Raw genomic sequence first — 20,976 nt, forward strand, 5'->3', positions numbered from 1 at the left:
AACTCGGAACATTGCGTTGAACAACTAAATGACTTATCTAGTGTTGTTTGGGGTTAAAATATGTTAGAATACAATAACTTTGATTGATTACAAGTGCTAAAGATGCATGAAGAGTGTTTAGAAGTGTGTAGAAAAACTTGTTGAAATTGGGTTCCTGATACTATGATTTTTCTATCAATTACCCTAGAGTACTATCATGTCATTGCAGTACAATAGGTATCAATCCAATCAGGTATGATGCTAGCAATCAAGATATATCAGAGATGATTAAGTCAAGCAAGCATAAATGATTTTTGGTTTTCAGCGATCCTAAGCGAACATGTTAAACATGCAATAAATGTAAAGCTGTAAAACATAGACTATCAAGCATAAACTAAAACGTAACGATTATTGATACTGGCAAGAAAACAAAGCAGACCAAGTAAATAATAAGAGAATTAAACAGAAAGCACAAATGGATAGAAGATCCCGAGGATGAGGTTATTAATGTAGGTGGAGTATGCTAATCTACTTCGAGTGTTTATCAAACTGCAAACATTCTAATCCCTAGACAATGAACTTCTAATACTAGTCAATCCAATCTCTTGGCAGAAACTATCAAGTTTACAACACTTCCTAATCACAATTCTCATTGATGAAACATGCAGTAAACAGGCATAAAGAAAAAGCTCATTAATGTCAATAAACATCTTAGACAACCAATCTCTTGGGCTAAGCATGTAAATCTCTGGCACTAGTTGGTTCAGACATTTCATCATATACCTTTCGGGTATGAAATGTCTATGACCTAGTTCCAATTGATCAGAGAAGAACTAGCTAATAAAACTCTAGTCCATAAGGGAAACAAAATGAATCTAACATAAACACTCTAGCAAACTAACATCCTCCACCTAATCTATCCCATCCTCAAGAACCCTAACACTACTCAGACGCAGAAATCATGTTAAACATCATGAAACAAGAATCGTTCAAAACATGCATAATAATAAGGATGATAGGAAGAGTAACAACAATGATTTCAGAACTAGTTGCAAAATCTCAATAACTCAAAAGAAATATGAATTACAATTCTCAGGATCGTTTTGTGGCTACAACAAAAACCTAATACAAAATAAAACTCGATCTTCGGCAATCCAAATGAAGCCTATTTATAACAATTTTTGGGAAAACCTTAAAACATAAAACGACAACGTAAAAGCGGTTCAAACGTTGTTTTGACTAAGTTGGTCGAGTGAGCACCTCGAGTGACCATCTTCTCTGCTTTGCTCGATCGTGTCACTCGAGTGATCGTGTCGAGTGACCTGTAAAACCATCAGCTACTTCTTTGCTTTGCTCGATCATGTCACTCGAGTGAGTGCATCGAGTGACAGGTAGTTCTGCTTCGCTTCCCATCTGCTCGATCTGCCACTCGATCGTATACGTCTGCTGCTCACTCGATCGTCGATGTAACTGCAACGCATCCTTGCTTCTCACTCGATCGTCCCACTCGATCGTTTGCATGTCGAGTAACGCTTGTTCCTCTGCTTCGCTCTGCATGTCTCCTAAGTACCTGAAACACTCCAAATATGCACAATGTATGCAAGATATGCATAAAACCTACCTAAGTATGTAAAACATGCAGAAAGGGATCAATATGATGCGAATCAACAAGTGAATGATGCTGAAAAGATGATGAATGCATGCTAGAAAAGCGATGAAATACAGACTTATCAAGGACCATTGTAGAATTGCGACATATGATACCTAAGAATCCCATTCCATGAAGATCTATAAGGAGCCAAAAAACCAGAATCAACCACATAATATTTGTCTCCAGGAGGCAAAGAAAATGCAAATCACCATCTTGCACCATCGCGAGAACTGCTGTATCGTGACAAGATCCCAGTCTCCATTCAAACATATGTGAACAGCATATTCAAATCACATATTGCCATTATAATAAATGCGGTTTTATCATGGTGATTCCAATATATTCCATGGAGTTAAGGTTTAACTTTAACACATACATGAAGTCCATCCATAACTCCAATAAATCCACTAAAATATGGCCAATATCTACGATCCATTTGCTGTCGTTGAGGTATTTGACGCAGTTCTTCATAATCATCTTGGTCGAAAATATTTGGACGTAATTGTTCTAAACTTTGGCGCTGAAACTCTCTGAACCCATTCATTGTATCTGTTAGAGTTGACTCAAATGACTGTTTTCTGCGATTTCCTCTTGAACCACTCCCAATAGAGATTTGTGAGGTTCCTGCCCCTCTTTGTGAACTACTTCCACGTCTTAATCCACCTTGTTGTTGAACTATTGAGGCAGGAGTATGAAACAGAGGAGCATGTGGAGAATTCTGATGTAAACGATCCTGGGTGAATTCATTTGAGGGACGTGTTTCATCGCTGATATTAACACGATACACCTCTTCATTTTTTTGTGTCTTAGAAACTTGAGTTTCATCATCATTTATGCCTTCATTCATTAACTCTTCTCGTCTTTGGTGCACAGAGTATTGAGACTGTGATTGTACATCATGTAAGTTGAAACAATGTTGCTTCACATCCCAATAGTAAGGCGGCTTTCGTTTAAATGATCTTACAATCCTACATTTCTGTTAATAAGTTTAGTAAATTTTAGTTTACAAGTTTAATGTATACCAAAATTACTTAACATATTTTGGCTGTGAAAGATATTTTAACACTTACAACTTCGCGATCTTTCCACCAAGAATTAGACGCAGATATGACGGATGTCACAGGGTCAACTGAAATTCCCGTAGAATTTTGCATAAGTTGCTTGTACTTCTTGTACTTTCTTTTCAGTTGATCAAGGTTTTTTTTGAAAAAACGATAGTTTATATTTACATTGAACTCCTTGTTGAATTTTTCAACCAAAAACTCTCTTCCAAAGGGTGTTGGATCTTTGAAGAAGTAATTATTCATGGCAATTGCTTGATCGTAAAGCTCAATAAATAGTCTTTCCTGACTAGGATTCTATTTAAAATTATCTTCGCTCTAAAAATTTTTAAAAATTCTCAATATTTAATTTACTTAAATTAAAAGGTAAAATTTGGTAAAATAAGGTGTAACTACATACCCGTGTCGACGTTTCTGTAGGAAAATTTGTATCGTCTTGCATGAAAGAACTTTCATTTTGCCGGCGGTTAGACATACCTACAAATACAATTCAAAAATAATTTTATGTTAAATATAAGAAAACTAGTATTTGACCTGGGATAATTCTATGTTAATATAAATTATTTTTATAATGTTAAATTTTTAATTCTTTAAAAAGATTATATAGACCTAACAAAAATCTAACTTCTAAATATGTAAACAATCATCATTATATCACTTACGAATTAAAAATGGATCTAATTTCTGGAAAACTAAGATCTATATTGTTAGTTAAACTACCTATAATTTTTGGAATTTGTTCTCAGTGGTTAAGGCACTTGTATCATAAAAATAGTACGCGAAGTTAATTAGACAAAGTATCTTGATAGATATATGTTAAAAAATCACTACACAAATTATTCATGATGTGTGGGAGTTAGAATAGGAGTGTTTAAATATACAAATTATTGAATTGTTATTTTTTTTTTATGTCATCAATTATTGACTTGTTTGCTATATGCATTTTTCAAGATAGCATTAAATTATGAGTTGTTAATTTCTCGTAATATATGTTAAATGGCAGTTACTTTTTTTTTGTTTTTGTTATTGTATTATTAATACTTCTTTTTAAGTGAAGGTACTTATGTTAAAATGTTCAATTGGATTTTTTAGTTTGTCGAACGTGCTCTTCTTTTTCATTTTTCTTCTTCTTTTTAGAATTAAAGTGTTCTTTTTTGGAAATAAATATATTTATTAACCTGTGATTCATTGATAGTTTTGTGAGAAATAATTGTTTGGTATAATTAATTAGTTTGGAGAAGTAAATCATTAATAACTGATCAATTTCAAATATTATTGTCGAATCTTTTTCAAATAAATATTATCAAACTATATAGTGTAAATGTATAATTTATAATCATTAAATAAATTAACCAAACAATATATATATATATAAATATAAAATTAACATACATATTACGTAAATGGCAGAAAACGCCTGTTTTAAACAAAACTTTAAATACCTTTATTTTTTTACTACTAATATATTATATAATGTAACTACATTTATTTAAGAGGAAAAATATATATACCTTTCAGTAGGAAATTATAGAAACAAGAGGTGTAGAGTTGAAGCTTGGATTGTATTTTGAATGCTGTAAAAAAAAACATATGTTAGTGTATAGAAAAATTATAATGTATGTAATTGAAAAAAAAATACCTTTGCAAAAAAAAAGTTAGAACACAGAGAAAGAAGAAGTGTGAGGTGTGAGTGTTGTGAAGTGTAATTATATAGAAAAAAAAAAAGGTGTTTTTCGAGTTATTATTTTATTAAAAAAATAAAAATGTATGAAAACACAGATAAAAAAACATCAAAAGAAGCTTGAACAACTTCCCCCACATAAGTCCTGTCTTTATCACAATAAGAAAAAAAAAAAATGAACTGCCTACGGGCTTTTCGTTTCTGTTTAAAAAAAAAAAAAAAATAGTGAATGGTCTATTGGTAACAAGAGACCTACATGCATAGGTCAAACTGCTCTTTTCCTGTCTCCTCATTCAAAGCCTAAAGGGAGATCTCTTCCGCATAACTACATCAGCACTACTCACTTGTGTAGGCCCTAACGAGGCCGTCGATGTAATGCGAGAAGTCCACGAAGGCGCGGGCGGAAACCACTCTGGCGGCAGATCTCTTGTGTTAGGGATTTGCAAAACTGGCCATTTCTGATTGACAATGAATGCGGATTGCGAAATATTTATAGCCATGTGTGAAAAATGTCAGCGTTAAGCTCCTTTCATTCATGCTCCAACCGAACTCCTTTGTAAAGCCTCGCAGACTTACACATTCATACGTTGGACGATGGATATCGTCAGTCCTCTACCCGCCTCCCATCAAAAGAAGTATATCATCATTATGATGGATTAATTCACCAAATGGGTTGAAGCAGAATCTTACGCAAGGATCCAATCAAAGATTGTTTGGAAGAACATAATTTGTAGGAACGGACACCCATACGAGATCGTCACCGATAACGGCACCCAATTTACATCACTATAATTTGAAGGTTTCAGCCCTTGTTGGCGGATACACTTGAGCAATTCGACTCCCCGATATCCGCTGGGAAACGGTCAAGCCGAAGCAAGTAGCAAAACTATTATCGATGGCATCAAGAAACGACTCAAAGATAAAAAAAAAGAATTTTGGGTCGACGAGCTCGATGGCGTATTATGGTCACATCGAACCTCCCCACGCCGCTCTATAGGTCCCACCCCGTTTTCCCTTGTCTACGGGATGGAAGCACTCGCCCCTGCCGAAGTCGGGATACCAACCCTTTATTGTTCGATGCTTGTGCATAACCCAGCTCTGAATCACACAATGATGCATGATAGTCTCGACTCTCTCGAGGAAGAGCGAGATAAAGGGCTGTTCGTATACAAAACTATCAGCAAGCTGTAACCAAGTTTTACAACAAGAAGGTGAAAGCCAGATATTTTGCTGTAGGAGACTTGGTTTTACGGAAAGTCTTCGAGAATACCACCGAGCTCAATGCCAGAAAATAAGGGGCACACTGGGAAGGACCTTACCTTATCTCTAAGATTGTAAAGTCTGGCGATTACGAACTCAAAACAATGGACGGCACTCCAATTCTCATTCATGAAACTCACTACACAGTGAGGAATCTACACTTTGCATGGTGACCCATTGGTACCCAGCACGGTGAATCGGGTTAGGTGCCGACATGCCACACCCTTTGAAAGACGAACTCGTAAAAGTTTTGAAGCATAATTCTTTGACCTTCTCTTGGACCCTTGACGACATGCCCATCATAGACCTTAATGTTTTATGCCATGAACTCAATGTAGATCCACCCTACAAGCCGGTCAAGCAAAAGCGAAGAAAGCTAGGCCATGATCATGCTACTGCTGTCAACGAGGAAGTCCGAAAGCTGTTGGACGCTGATTCTATTATGGAAGTCCGATACCCTGAGTGGATAAGCAACTCTGTTGACGTTAAAAACAAGAACAAAAAGTGGAGGGTCTGCGTCGATTTTACCGACCTCAATAAGGCGTGTCCGAAAGAAAGCTTTCTCCTTCCATGTATCGATCAGCTAGTCAAAGTTGCGGCTATAAACAAGCTACTCTCCTTTATGGACGCTGTTTCTTGTTACAACCAAAAATGATCGAGAGAAAACATCATTCATCATCGAGCTAGGGTCATATTGTTACAACGTAATCCCATTCGGGTTGGAGCTACGTACCAACGCCTTTTCATTCGAATGTTCGCAAGCCAACTTGGCTGAACAATGGAGGTATGTATCGACAACATGCTCGTTAAATCTTCCCACACCGCCAACCACGTTTCTCATCTACAACAATGTTTTCAAGTACTAAAAGAGTATAGAATGAAGTTAAGTCTTGCTAAGTGCGCCTTCCGTGTGAAATCAGGCAAATTCTTGGGACACCGCATCATCCAGAGAGGCATTGAAGAAAATCCCAAAAACATTTCAGCAATTAACAACTTGTCGTCCCCAAAAAATACTTGCGAGGTACAACGTCTCACAAGTGCATTGCCGCAATGAACACATCTATATTGCTGTCTTTAGCTCGGCTGTGAGCGGTTTAGTCGTCAAAGATGATCGAGGTGAACAACACACGATCTTTTATGTAAGTAAGACCCTTGACGGTGCCGAATTATGCTACCCTATGTTGGAGAAGCTTGCATATACGGTAGTTATCTCGTTTCGGAAACTATTTCCAATCACATTCTGTCGAAGTCCTTACAAATCAACCGCTCCAAACGATTCTCCTCAGCCCAAGCCAATCTGGCCGACTAGCAATTTAGGCCGTTGAGCTCGGCGAAGTTAAAGCCGAAATGAAACTATTTTCAATCATATTATGTAGAAGTCCCAAGTTCTCGCTGTCTTTCTCGTTGAACTATCGCCAGAACTCGATCAAGGAGTGTCCGAGGACGAGAAGTGGACACTGCACGTAGATGGTGCATCTTTAAAACATGTTTCACGGGTCGACATTCACTTGCAATTCTTGACAGGATAAGTGTTAGAACAATCTTTCCGATAAACGTTTACAGCCTCAAACAACGAGGTAGAATACAAGGCGCTAATCGCCGGCCTTCGGCTAGCGCACGGCATTGGAATCAAAAGAATTCAGGCATACTACGGCTCACAGCTCGTTGCTAACTAGTTCAGCGGCAATTATGAAGCTAAGAATGAAAAAATGGATGCATATCGCAAGGTTTTTCGTGATCTCTCCAAAGTGTTCCAACATTTTGAGCTAACCAAGATTCCTCGTAGTGACAACGCTCCAGCAGATGCACTCGCAATGCTCATTTCCACATCTAATCCTGACCTCCGTCGAGTCAAACCTGTCGAAAGCATCGACCAGCCAAGCATTGGCCTCGGTCTACTAGCATAGCTTGGTATTCCTCTGATTACCACGCCGACTTCGAATGATGTCGCGCCTCATACTATGGAACCTGCCACCCTAGTCAATCCAACCCCTACACAATCAACTGCTTTGGTTGGCGATTCGACTCTGGCCTAGCCAGTTCCTATGTCAACCGCAACTGCCGTCCTAGAAAACGATGTGAACTCGGCGCATCAAGTGGCGAGCAAGCTCCCAAACTTATCATTTTGGTACCAACAACTGTATTACCACCGTCTGCAAAAATGCTCGCAATACCTCTACCGATAGGCGACACCGACCTCGCCAACGGCGCCGAACTCGCTAGCGACACAGACCTCACCAACAATGATAATATGCCAGTGCGCAGCCCGTCCGCTACCTCGCAAGATCCTTCTTCGAACTCAGAGGCTGTCGTCAACGACCCCACAATCGTTGATGGCATTGTACCATCAGATAAGTGGGAAGCCCGACGTTTAAGAACACGAAGCACGCAATACACAATATTAAGACATTGAATGGTAAAAGCAGATCAAGCGTTGCAAATCATGCAGATCATATGAAACAAATGCAGATCATGTAGATCATATGTGAACAGCATATTCAAATCACTTATTTACATTATATTAAACGAGGTTCTATCATGGCGATTCCAATACATTACTTGGAGTTTTCAGGTTTAACTTTAACACATACATGAACTTCATCCATAGCTCCAACAAATGCACCAAAATATGGCCAAAATCTACGATCCATTTGCTGTCGTTGAGGTATTCGATGCAGTTCTTGTCTTGTTGAAGTCTTGATATAATCACAACCAAGTAACTCAGCTGCTCTAAGCACTTCAAAAAAATTTCTATTCACTGTCTCTTCCGTCCGCCCAAATAGCAATCCAACATCTCTTTGAACTTCATTATGCCCAAATATTTGTAAAAACATGGCCACTCCCTCTTCAATTCTTACAGTCGCTCTAGGTTGTAAACCATAACTCATTTGTAACTTGTCACACAATGATCTAAAACCATCAAGTGATATTCGCTCTAGGTCTCTACTTCTGTTCCAATTGAAAATCCGCACTGCACATTTGTTGGAGGGATACATTGTGGAGCATGTTGTGATGAACCCCGTTGTGTTGCATTAGGTGATGAACCCCATTGTGGTGCATAAGGTGATGAACCCCACTGTTGAGTATTTGGTGGTGAAGTCAATTGAGGAGCATTTTTTTTATGTTCTCCATTGCGGACCATTTGAAGGGGTACCCCACAGCGAACCATTTGGTGGTGTACACAACTGCGGAGCATTTGGAGGTGTACCCCACTGCGAAGCCCCACTATGAAGCATATGGAGGTGTTCTCCAATGTGGAGCTTTTTGAGGTGTACCCCAATGCAGAGCATTTTGAGCATTGTGATCCATTCGGAGATATCCCCCACTGTTGAAAACTCGGACCCCATTGTCCACCAGAATTTTGACTCCAAGAATTATTACCACAATATGAACTGCCGAAAGTAAAGTTGCTTGGACTACGACTTCCACCTTTTTTCCCAGAGACTAAGTGTTTCCCCACAAATTCACTGTCCCGTGTATATCCAGTTAAAGCTTCTAAATACGCAGCTTATCTTCCATGGTTCTCTCAGCTCGATTAATAAAATATTTACGCCAAAATCTTTCTTCTTTAAATGCATGAATGCATGCCCAATAAAAATCTATGTCACTCGGGAGCTCCAACGATTCAAATATCTTGACAGAGTTATCAAATTATTCGTAATCATCTTAAACGAAAATATTTGGACGTAATTGTTCTAAACTTTGGCGCTGAAACTCTCTGAACCCATTCATTGTATCTGTTAGAATTGACTCAAATGATTTTTTTCTGCGATTGCCTCTTGAACCACTCCCAATAGAGATTCGTGAGGTTCCTGGCCCTCTTTGTCAAATACTCCCACGTCTTAATCCACCTTGTTGTTTAACTCTTGAAGCAAGAGTATGAAACGGAAGAGCATGTGGAGAATTCTGATGTAAATGATGCTGGGTGAACTCATTTGAGGCACGTGTTTCATCGCTGATATTAACACGATACACTTCTTCATTTTCTTGTGTCTCAGGAACTTGAGTTTCACCATCATTTACGCCCTCATTCATTAACTCTTCTCGTCTTTGGTGCACAGAGTATTGAGACTGTGATTGTACATCATGTAAGATGAAACAACGTTGCATCACATCCCAATAGTCAGGCGGCTTTCGTTTAAATGATCTTACAATCCTACATCTCAGTTAATAAGTTTATTAAATTTTAGTATACAAGTTTAATGTATACTAAAATTACTAAACATATTTTGGCTGTGAAAGATATTTTTAATGTTTACAGCTTCACGATCTTTCCACCAAGAATTAGGCGCAAATATGACGGATGTTACATGGTCAACTGAAATTCCCGTAGAATTTTGCATAATTTTCTTGTACTTTCTTTTCAGTTGATCAAGCTTTTCTTTGAAAAACCGATAGTTTATATTTAAATTGAACATCTTGTTGAATTTTTCAACCAAAAACTCTTTTCCAAGGAGTGTTGGATCTTTGAAGCGGTAATTATTCATGGCAATTGCTTGATCGTAAAGCTCAATAAATAGTCTTCCCTGACTAGGAGTCCATTTCAAATAGTACACGAAGTTATTTAGACAAAGTATAATGATAGATATATGTTAAAAAAAATCACTATAGAAATTATTCATGATGTGTGGGAGTTAGATTAGGAGTTTTTAAATATACAAATTATTGACTTGTTTGCTATATGCATTTTTCAAGATAACATTAAATTATGAGTTGTTAATTTCTCATAATATATGTTATATGGCAGTTACTTTTTTGTTTTTGTTTTTGTATTATTAATACTTTTTTAAGTGAAGGTACTTTTGTTAGTTAAGGTACTTATATTATTATTACTTTTTTAAGTTAAGGTACTTTTATTATTAAAACTCAAGAGAAAAAGAAGAAGTGTGAGGTGTGAATGTTGTGAAGTGTAATTATATAGAAAAAAAAAAAGGGTGTTTTTTGAGTAATTATTTTATTTTAAAGATAAAAATGTATGAAAAAAAAATAAAAAAATCAAAAGAAGCGTGAACAATTTCCCCCACAGATGTCCTGTCTTTATCACAAAAAGACAAAATAAAAATAAATGAACTGCATACAGCTTTTTTGTTTTTGTTTTAAGAAAATAAAAAATAGTGAATGGTGTATCGGTAACAGGAGATTTACATGAATGGGTCAACTGCTCTTTTCCTGTCTCCCCATTCAAAGTCTAAAGGGAGATCTCTTCCGCATAACTGCATCAGCACTACTCACTTGTGTAGGCCCTAACGAGGTTGACGATGTAATGCGAGAAGTCCACGAAGGCGCGGGCAGAAACCACTCTGGCGGCAGAGCTCTTGCGTTACGGATTTGCAAAACTGGCCAAGTGTGAAAAATGTCAGCGTCACGCTCCTCTCATTCATGCTCCAACCAAACACCTTTGTACAGCCTCGCAGCGTTACCCATTCATGCTTTGGGCGATGGATATCGTCGGTCCTACATTTATGTTAATAAGTTTATTAAATTTTAGTTTACAAGTTTAATGTATACAAAAATTACTAAACATATTTTGGCTGTGAAATATATTTTACCACTTACAGCTTCACGATTTTTCCACCAAGAATTAGACGCAGATATGACGGATGTCACAGGGTCAACTGAAATTGCCGTAGAATTTTGCATAAGTTGCTTGTACTTCTTCTAATTTCTTTTCAGTTGATCAAGCTTTTCTTTGAAAAAAACGATAGTTTATATTTACATTGAACTCCTTCTTGAATTTTTTAACCAAAAACTCTCATCCAAGGGGTGTTGGATCTTTGAAGCGGTAATTATTCATGGCAATTGCTTGATCGTAAAGCTCAATAAATAGTCTTTCCTGACTAGGAGTCTATTTAAAATTATCTTCGCTCTAAAAATTTTAAAAATTCTCAATATTTAATTTACTTAAATTAAAAGATAAAATTTGCTAAAATAAGGTGTAACTACATACCCGTGTCGACGTTTCTGTAAGAAAATTTGTATCGTCTTGCACGAAAGAACCTTCATTTTGCCGGCGGTTAGACATACCTACAAATACAATTCAAAAATAATTTTATGCTAAATATAAGAAAACTAGTATTTGACTTGGGATAATTCTATGTTAATATAGATTATTTTTCTATTGTTAAATTTTTAATTCTTTTAAAACATTATATAGACCTAACAAAAATCTAACTTCTAAATATGTAAACAATCATCATTATATCACTTACGAATTAAAGATGCATCTAATTTCTGGAAAACTAAGGTCTATATTGTTAGTTAAACTACCTATAATTTTTGGACTTTGTTCTCAGTGGTTAAGGCACTTGTATCATAAAAATAGTACGCGAAGTTAATTAGACAAAGTATCTTGATAGATATATGTTAAAAAATCACTATACAAATTATTCATGATGTGTGGGAGTTAGATTAGGAGTTTTTAAATATACAAATTATTGACTTGTTTTCTATATGCATTTTTCAAGATAGCATTAAATTATGAGCTGTTAATTTCTCGTAATATATGTTAAATGGCAGTTACTTTTTTTTTTTTGTTATTGTATTACTAATACTTCTTTTTAAGTGAAGATACTTTTGTTAAAATGTTCAATTGGATATTTTAGTTTGTCGAACGTGCTCTTCTTTTTCATTTTTCTTCTTTTTTTTTTTTTCGTCAACACCAAACTCATATAGATTAGCTCAAACGAGCCAATTGGGGGAAAATTGTTAACAAACTTAACCGAATGCGGGAGCACACGCACATTGCGTGCCAGGCTATCCGCTTTTACATTCGCACTTCGAGGAATAAGAGATAAAGAGAAGGTTGAGAATTCTTCCCTGTCGCTATCAATATCCTTCAGGTATACAGAGAAAGCTGGCCACTCAGAAGTAGAAGACACCATCTTCACCAAATCGGAGCAGTCTGTAAAGAACTCTACATCTCTGAAATCGTGGCCTATCATACATCGCATCGCCCACATCATTGCTTCTACCTCTGCATGGAGGGGAGAAAGGCTTCTACGGGGGTTTGAAGCTCCCATGAAGGTGGAGCCGTCCTGCGAGTATTGACAGAACCATCCTAATCCTGCATTCTTATCTGCGTCCTTCCATGATCCGTCAATAAAGCATCGGTATCCTGAAAAGGCAGAAGATAAGTTAATCTGTCTCCGTTGTACCGGAGTCCGTGCCACCAAATTCACCGGGGTGGTTCCTAGATCTTCAATCTGGGCCGCCTGCCAAGCGTCCGCTTCCATTTTTGCAATCCGAGTCACCTCTTGGGGGCATTGGTCCTGATTTTCAAAACTTTTGCATTTCGTGCTTTCCAAATATACCATAAGAGCCAAGGAAAGCAAGTACCTTGCCCACCTTTTAAGGATAACATTAAGAGATAATCAATATTATAATATATTGATTCCATAGGGAATTGAAATGATCCCACCGGGATATTAGCCAAAGCCCAAGATTGCCTAGCAGGCGGGCATTAAAACATAACATGGTTTACCGTTTCCGTATGAGCACCACAACGCGTGCAAAGTTGATCACAGTTTAAACCACAATTCTTAGCGGAGACCGAAATGCACCCTGTCAGCAGTTGCCACATAAAGTGTTGAATTTTCGGTGGGCACCGTACGCTCCATATGTTTGCAATCAGTGAGTTTATATCCGGTCTATATACTTGGGGAATCGAAATCCCAGGATCCGGTAACCGAGCTGTGTGATACCTTGATTTAACCGTATATTTCCCATTTTTCGTAAAATGCCATCCAATGGTATCCGGAATTGGGTAGGTACCTACAGGGATAGCACTAATCAATTCCACATCAGATTGAGCAAAATTTTCCTTGAGCACATCTAACTTCCAGGAGTTAGACGAGCGATCCAGTAACTGGTGTATCTGTAACGAAGGATCCATCAAGGACCCATTACTCAGAGCTGGTCTCGGGAATTGAGTTGGGATCCAAGGATCAGTCCACACTGAAATTGTGTGGCCCTCACCAACTCGTCTAATAAGTCCTCTATTAACCAGAGATCTAGCTGACATAATACTCCTCCAACCATAAGAAGGTGAGTATGACCGTAATTGTTCCATCGGATTCGATTTCCAGTAATATCTGCTTTTGAAAACCTTTGCAAACAGGGATTCAGGTGCCTCCATCAACCGCCATAATTGCTTAGCAAGCAAGGCCGTGTTAAAATCATTAATATCCCGGAAACCTAAACCTCCCAGTCTCTTACTAGAACATAGCTTCTCCCAAGAGCGCGAATGCATACCACCTGATTGCCCGTTTGTACTCCACCAATAATTTGCTATTGCACTTGTAAGTTTTGCTGTGATTGTCTTCGGGACTCGAAAACACGACATAACATATGCCGGTAGCGCCGACGCCACCGATTTAATCATCACCTCCTTCCCACCCTTCGAGAGCAACTTTGCCGACCAACCATTAATATGCTTGTCCAGTTTGTCTCTAACAAATGAGAAGACCTTCGTTTTTGCTCCACCTAAACTTTCCGGCAGGCCCAGATAAGACCCCATCCCACCCAATGTTGTAATCCCCAATGTTGCATGTACTTCCACTTTAATAGTATCCTCTACTTTATGACCAAACTGAATTGAAGATTTCTGGAAGTTAATCTGTTGGCCTGAAACTCGTTCATACTGTTTTAAAATCGCCAAAATAACCGCACTTTGATCCTTATTTGCCTTACAAAAAAATAAACTATCATCCGCAAACAGAAGATGAGTGATAGGCGGACATTTATTCGCGACCTTAATCCCGGTTATCAACTTATTCCTTTCTGCTTTCCGAATATTTGCAATTAAGGCCTCAGTGCACAGAAAAAAATAGATACGGGGATAGAGGGTCACCCTGGCGTAAACCTCTCCCTGGCCTTATCAAACCCTGCAAATTACCGTTGATGAGAATGCTATATTCAATAGAAGTTATACAGAACATTATCCATGAAACCCATTTATCCGTAAATCCAAATTTACGCAACAACCTATCAAGAAAAGCCCATTCGACTCTATCATACGCCTTGCTTATATCCGTTTTAATAGCCAGAAACTTACTCTTACATGAAGCATTGGTACGAAGACCGTTAAACATTTCCTGGGCTATTAAAATATTATCCGATATTAGTCGTCCAGCCACAAACACAGACTGGGTATCCAAAATGAGTAGTGGAAGAACCTTCTTCAATCGTTGACATAAAACTTTCGATATTACCTTATACCCCATATTACATAAACTAATAGGTCGTAACTCCGAGTCACCTCTGCTGCCAATTTTCTAGCCCGGCGAATTTTTGTATTTTTATCGCCAACACACATCCACCGGTTTCTACTTCTCTGCTGCCAATAAATCTCCTCCTCTTTATACGCTTCCCGTAACCGAGCTGTCAGATCATAGATCTCCTCAGACGTACTAATATCCGATTCTTGGGCCTCCGCAAGTTGCTTCTTCAAATCTCCAATAGAATCCCGACCGTAAGGAACTTGGTTTTTCCGCCACTGTGAGAGTTTGTGCCTACAGTTGATTAATTTATCCATGAAACCTGCCATTCGATTGCTAGATAGGCCATTCCAACTGTGATCAATAGCCTCATTAAGACCTTCCTTCCCCACCCACAGTTTATCAAACATAAAACATCGCCTCCTACACGCCTTTTGTTGAGCTACAATAGCCAAGACTGGCTTGTGATCCGAACCCACCATTGGCAAATATTCCAGAACCGTATCCGAGAAAATATCCTGCCAATCCGCATTACCTAGAGCCCAGTCTAACCTGCATCTAATTGGCTTCTTGTCCCGCCAACCCCGCCAAGATAAACAATCCCCTATATGAGGGAACTCCATCAAACCACAATTCCTTATCATCCCATTAAATTCAACAAAGGAGGAAGCATGCCTTAATTTACCACCCCGTTTTTCATGATTACCAGTTATTTCATTAAAGTCACCAATAAGAAACCAAGGAGAGGACCGATTTAAACTAAATCTTATTAATCGCTCCCAAAACAAATCTCGTTTTTTTGGAACCGGATCGCCATAAACAAAAGTCAAGTGAACCACATGATTATTAATCATCGCTTCAATATCAATTAACCGATTAGATTTAAATAAAACCGAAACACTAAAATTATTATTATTGTAGAAAAGAGCCAAACCACCACTACAACCAATAGGATCAACTGTTACTACATTATTATAACCAAAATGACAACGAAATTGCTCTAAAAATAGATAAGATTGCTTAGTTTCCGATAAAAATAAAAACTCTGGCCGATGTTTCTTCCATAAGTCCCGGAGATAACCGATAGTCGTCTTATTCCCCAACCCTTGACAGTTCCAAGATAGTACTCTCATTTGTTGCCTTTTGGTTTCGGTGGTTTACCACCATTACCCCCCCCCCTTATCCATCTCCCGGTTCTTGGGGTTATCGTCCTCGTCGGTACGGGTGGAGACCTTTGGGGCGGCCCTCTTTCGCGGCGTTGAGACCATATTGGCAATCCTCTTTTTTGAGCTAGCACCAGCCAAGGCAACACCCTTTCCACGCCTTCCTTTATCAGCTCTTTACTTTCCTCCACAAGAACCAGCTCTTCTAGGGACGTCACAACAGCCTCCCCACTCGTCATTTCCGAACCCTCCGTTTCCATAACATCAACTGTATACTCTCCTAACAGGTCAGCTTCCTCCTCAGCCCTTTGTACCTCAGCATGAATCTCCGTCGCTCCTAGAGAAGTGGGTGAAACCTCACCAGTCTCCACCAAAATTTGGTCTTCTTGCACCGGGGAGATGATTACCTCCGAGCACTGCACCTCATCAGCTGCATGTGGCTGAGTACCGCCTGCTACCGTTACTACGACCGTTTCCACCACAGGCGCCTCCAAAGTTGATTCTTCCACCTCCTCCGCTATTGTAGCATCCTCATTTGTCACCGTCTCTTGGAAAAGGGCCTTCCTCACTTTCTTAGCTTGAGGATCTGCCCCATTTCTTTCATGTGGCTCTACAATTCCAATCTCCCCCGTTACCTCATCAACCGCTGTTCTTCTATGCCCATTAAGAGCCGCATAGCTGGTAAACCGCCTTGGCCGGTATGAAGGTTCTCCATGGAAAAAGCCAGACCGAGTACGATGCTCATGACGACTACCTGGATGTCTCTGACCACCAGCACCTCGGGTTTCATCACCCCCCTCTTGATCCCTATTCGATTCCCGCAGTTTACCATCCTGGTCCGATCCTCGTCGCCTGTCAGCCCCGACCGCTCCTCTGTAGCTTTGACTGCGTCTATCCCCATCTTCTCGAGAAGACGGTGGAGGGCGTATAATGACCTCATTAGCAACCAAGCCACATTGGTCCTCGTCGTGGCACAAACTGGAGCAGAGTCGACAATATCCGAAGAGTCGTTCGTACCTCAACTTGACCAAAAACTTAATCCCCGACTCAATCTCAACATCGGTTTCAAAGCACAGAGGCTTGAACCCGTCGATCGTCACTCGAACACGCCCCATATCAATTTCCACCGCATGAACCTTCCCAGATCTTCACCGACACACCAAAAAGTTGGCTCGGCTTAAAATTGTAGAGGCACCCCCAACACTCTCACCCAGAAGGTAATCTCCGATGGATATGCTAGGTCCACTGACGGCTGCCATCGAACCATCGACAGCATCCAATGGTCGAAATGAAACAGCTCCATCTTGAACACCTCCTCAATGTCTTCTTCTCTCTCGAAGTCAAATTGAAACCTCCCGAGACCGAGATCAGCCCCCACGACCTTATCTTCAAGCTGCCAGATACGCGGGAGCATAAAAAGCAGACTCTTCATGTCTTGTTTGCGTGGATTCATACATCTACCGATGACAGTTTTGTCATAACCGGCGATGAGAGCAGCATTGTCAAAAAAAGGAACCTTCACCTTCCGCTTCTGACCCATCTCCACCTTCTTCCCCGAGGCACCGTTCTTCACAAGCGAGCTCTGCGACATGGTAAGGAACCGAAATTGAAAGCAAACCCCAAGATATAATAGCAAACAAAAGAGAGAAAGATAGTCAAGAGAGTTGTGAGATATGCAAAGGAACCAAAACCACCTTTTATAGCCACCGAAATATCGAAAGAAATCAATCGCCCATATATGACCTCTTAATACAAATTTCCAAGAGTCCCACCACCGGATATTCGATTGACACCTAATCCTTTCCATGAATCGCCAAGAGTCAATGAGCCGGATCCAATCATACACAAACCGATTCGCCAAATCCGATTGAGGCCATGGGAACGGATCTCCCAAATCTCTTCTTTTCCCCAGATCAACTCCAGAAAATAAAAGGAAAGCCCAATCCTCTCCCGATATGAATCCCCAAAACGATACACCGAATCCTCTACACCTTGAAACCAGAAGATATCCAAGATCCACCGAACCCATCGTCGGGGAATCCCTAGAGTATCTCCGCCGCCGTCGCCATGTAAAGAGAAACTAGGGTTCATTTTTCTTCTTCTTTTTAGCATTAAAGTGTTCTTTTTTGGAAATAAAAATATTTATTAACCTGTGATTCATTCATAGTTTTGTGAGGAATAATTGTTTGGTATAATTAATTAGTTTGGAGAAGTAAATCATTAATAACTGATCAATTTCAAATATTATTGTCGACTCTTTTTCAAATAAATATTTTCAAACTATATGGTGGAAATGTATATAATCATTAAATAAATTAACCAAACAATATATATATATATATATATATAATTTTTTATATAAAAATTATATATATATACACATGTTTTAAATATATATACCAAACAATATATATAATTATATATATATATATATATAAAATTAACATACATATTACGTAAATGGTAGAAAACGCATGTTTTAAACAAAAACTGAAATACCTTTATTTTATAACTACTAATATATTATATAATGTAACTACATTTATTTAAGAGGAAACATATATATACCTTTCAGTAGGAAATTATAGAAACAAGAGGTGTAGAGTTGAAGCTTGGATTGTATTTTGAATGCTGTAAAAAAAAAATACATATGTTAGTGTATAAAAAAATTATAATGTATGTAATTGAAAAAAAAATACCTTTGCAAAAAAAAAAGTTAAAACACAGAGAGAGAAAGAAGAAGTGTGAGGTGTGAGTGTTGTGAAGTGTAATTATATATTAAAAAAAAAAAAAAGGTGTTTTTTGAGTTATTATTTTATTAAAAAAAAATAAAAATGTATGAAAACACAGATAAAAAAAACATCAAAAGAAGCTTGAACAACTTCCCCCACATATGTCATGTGTTTATCACAATAAGATAAAAAATAAATGAAATGCCTACGGCTTTTTTGTTTCTGTTTAAAAAAAAAAAATAGTGAATGGTCTATTGGTAACAAGAGACCTACATGCATGGGTCAAACTGCTCTTTTCCTGTCTCCTCATTCAAAGCCTAAAGGGAGATCTCTTCCGCATAATTGCATCAGCACTACTCACTTGTGTTGGCCCTAACGAGGCCGTCGATGTAATGCGAGAAGTCCACGAAGGCGCAGGCGGAAACCACTCTAGCGGCAGAGCTCTTGCGTTACGGAATTGCAAAACTGGCCTTTTTTGATTGATAATGAATGCGGATTGCGAAATATTTGTGGCCATGTGTGAAGAATGGCAGCGTCAAGCTCCTTTCATTCATGCGTCAAGCTCCTTTCATTCATGCTCCAACCAAACTTAAACATTCATGCGTTGGACGATGGATATCGTCGGTCCTCTACCCTCCTCCCATCAAAAGAAGTATATCCTCATTATGATGGATTAATTCACTAAATGGGTTGAAGCAGAATCTTACGCAAGGATCCAATCAAAGGTTGTTTGGAAGAACATAATTTGTAGGAACGGACACCCATACGAGATCGTCAACGATAACGGCACCCAGTTCACATCACTATAATTTGAAGGTTTCTGCCCTCGTTGGCGGATACACTTGAGCAATTCGACTCCCCGATATCCGCAGGGAAACGGGCAAGCTGAAGCAACCAGCAAAACTATTATCTATGGCATCAAGAAGAGACTCAAAGATAAAAAAAAAAAAGAATTTTGGCTCGACGAGCTCGATGGCGTATTATGGTCACATCGAACCTCCCCACGCCGCTCTATAGGTCCCACCCCGTTTTCCCTTCTCTACGGGATGGAAGCACTCGCCCCTGCCGAAGTCAGGATACCAACCCTTCATTGTTCGATGCTCGTGCATAACCCAGCTCTGAATCACACAATGATGCATGATAGTCTAGACTCTCTCGAGGAAGAGCGAGATAAAGGGCTGTTCGTATACAAAACTATCAGCAAGCTGCAACCAAGTTTGACAACAAGAAGGTGAAAACCAGATATTTTGCTGTAGGAGACTTGGTTTTATGGAAAGTATTCGAGAATACCACCGAGCTCAATGCCGGAAAATTAGGGGCACACTGGGAAGGACCTTACCTTATCTCTAAGATTGTAAAGTCTGGCAATTACGAACTCATAACAATGGACGGCACTCCAATTCTCATTCATGAAACTCCCTACAAAGTGAGGAAACTACACTTTGCATGGTGACCCATTGGTACCCAGCACGGTGCATCGGGTTAGGTGCCGACATGCCACACCCTATGAAAGACGAACTCGTAAAAGTTTTGAAGTAGAATTCTTTGACCTTCTCTTGGACCCTTGACGACATGCCCAGCATAGACCTTAATGTCATATGTCAAGAACTCAATGTAGATCCCACCTACAAGCCAGTCAAGCAAAAGCGAAGAAAGCTAGGCCATGATCATGCTACTGCTGTCAACGAGGAAGTCCGAAAGCTGTTGGACGCTGATTCTATTATGGAAGTCCGATACCCTGAGTGGATAAGCAACTCTGTTGACGTTAAAAAGAAGAACAACAAGTGGAGGGTCTTCGTCGATTTTACCGACCTCAATAAGGCGTGTCCAAAAGAAAGCTTTCTCCTTCCATGTATCGATCAGCTAGTCAAAGCTGCGGCTATGAACGAGCTACTCTCCTTTATAGACGCTATTTCTGGTTACAACCAAAAATGATCGAGAGACAACATCATTCATCATCGAGTTAGGGACATATTGTTACAACGTAATCCCCTTAGGGTTGGAGCTACGTACCAACGCCTTTTCAATCGAATGTTCGCAAGCCAACTTGGCCGAACAATGGAGGTATATATCGACGACATGCTCGTTAAATCTGCCCACACCGCCAACCACGTTTCTCATCTAAAACAATGTTTTCAAGTACTAAAAGAGTACAGAATGAAGTTAAGTCTTGCTAAGTGCGCCTTCAGTGTGAAATCAGGCGAATTCTATGGATACCGCATCATCCAGAGAGG

At 39.0% G+C, this 20,976-nt stretch overlaps 1 protein-coding gene and 1 pseudogene across 1 annotated transcript in view; both read right to left on the reverse strand.

Annotated features, from left to right (window-relative positions):
* LOC111829246 overlaps positions 1 to 2,937 on the reverse strand; it is a 4,062-nt gene extending 1,125 nt beyond the window's left edge. Inside the window, exons 1-3 of the mRNA XM_023777930.1 lie at positions 2,704 to 2,937; positions 2,416 to 2,513; positions 2,007 to 2,319 (exon numbers count right to left, since the gene is read on the reverse strand). Coding sequence (XP_023633698.1) covers positions 2,007 to 2,319; positions 2,416 to 2,513; positions 2,704 to 2,937 — 645 coding nt within the window. The remainder of the gene's footprint in view (positions 1 to 2,006; positions 2,320 to 2,415; positions 2,514 to 2,703) is intronic.
* Positions 2,938 to 9,298: 6,361 nt separating this feature from the next.
* LOC111829248 lies at positions 9,299 to 11,426 on the reverse strand (annotated as a pseudogene).
* Positions 11,427 to 20,976: the final 9,550 nt, after the last annotated feature.

This window comes from Capsella rubella, unplaced genomic scaffold (genome assembly GCF_000375325.1).
Source record: "Capsella rubella cultivar Monte Gargano unplaced genomic scaffold, Caprub1_0 scaffold_7, whole genome shotgun sequence".
Lineage (NCBI taxonomy): Eukaryota > Viridiplantae > Streptophyta > Magnoliopsida > Brassicales > Brassicaceae > Capsella > Capsella rubella.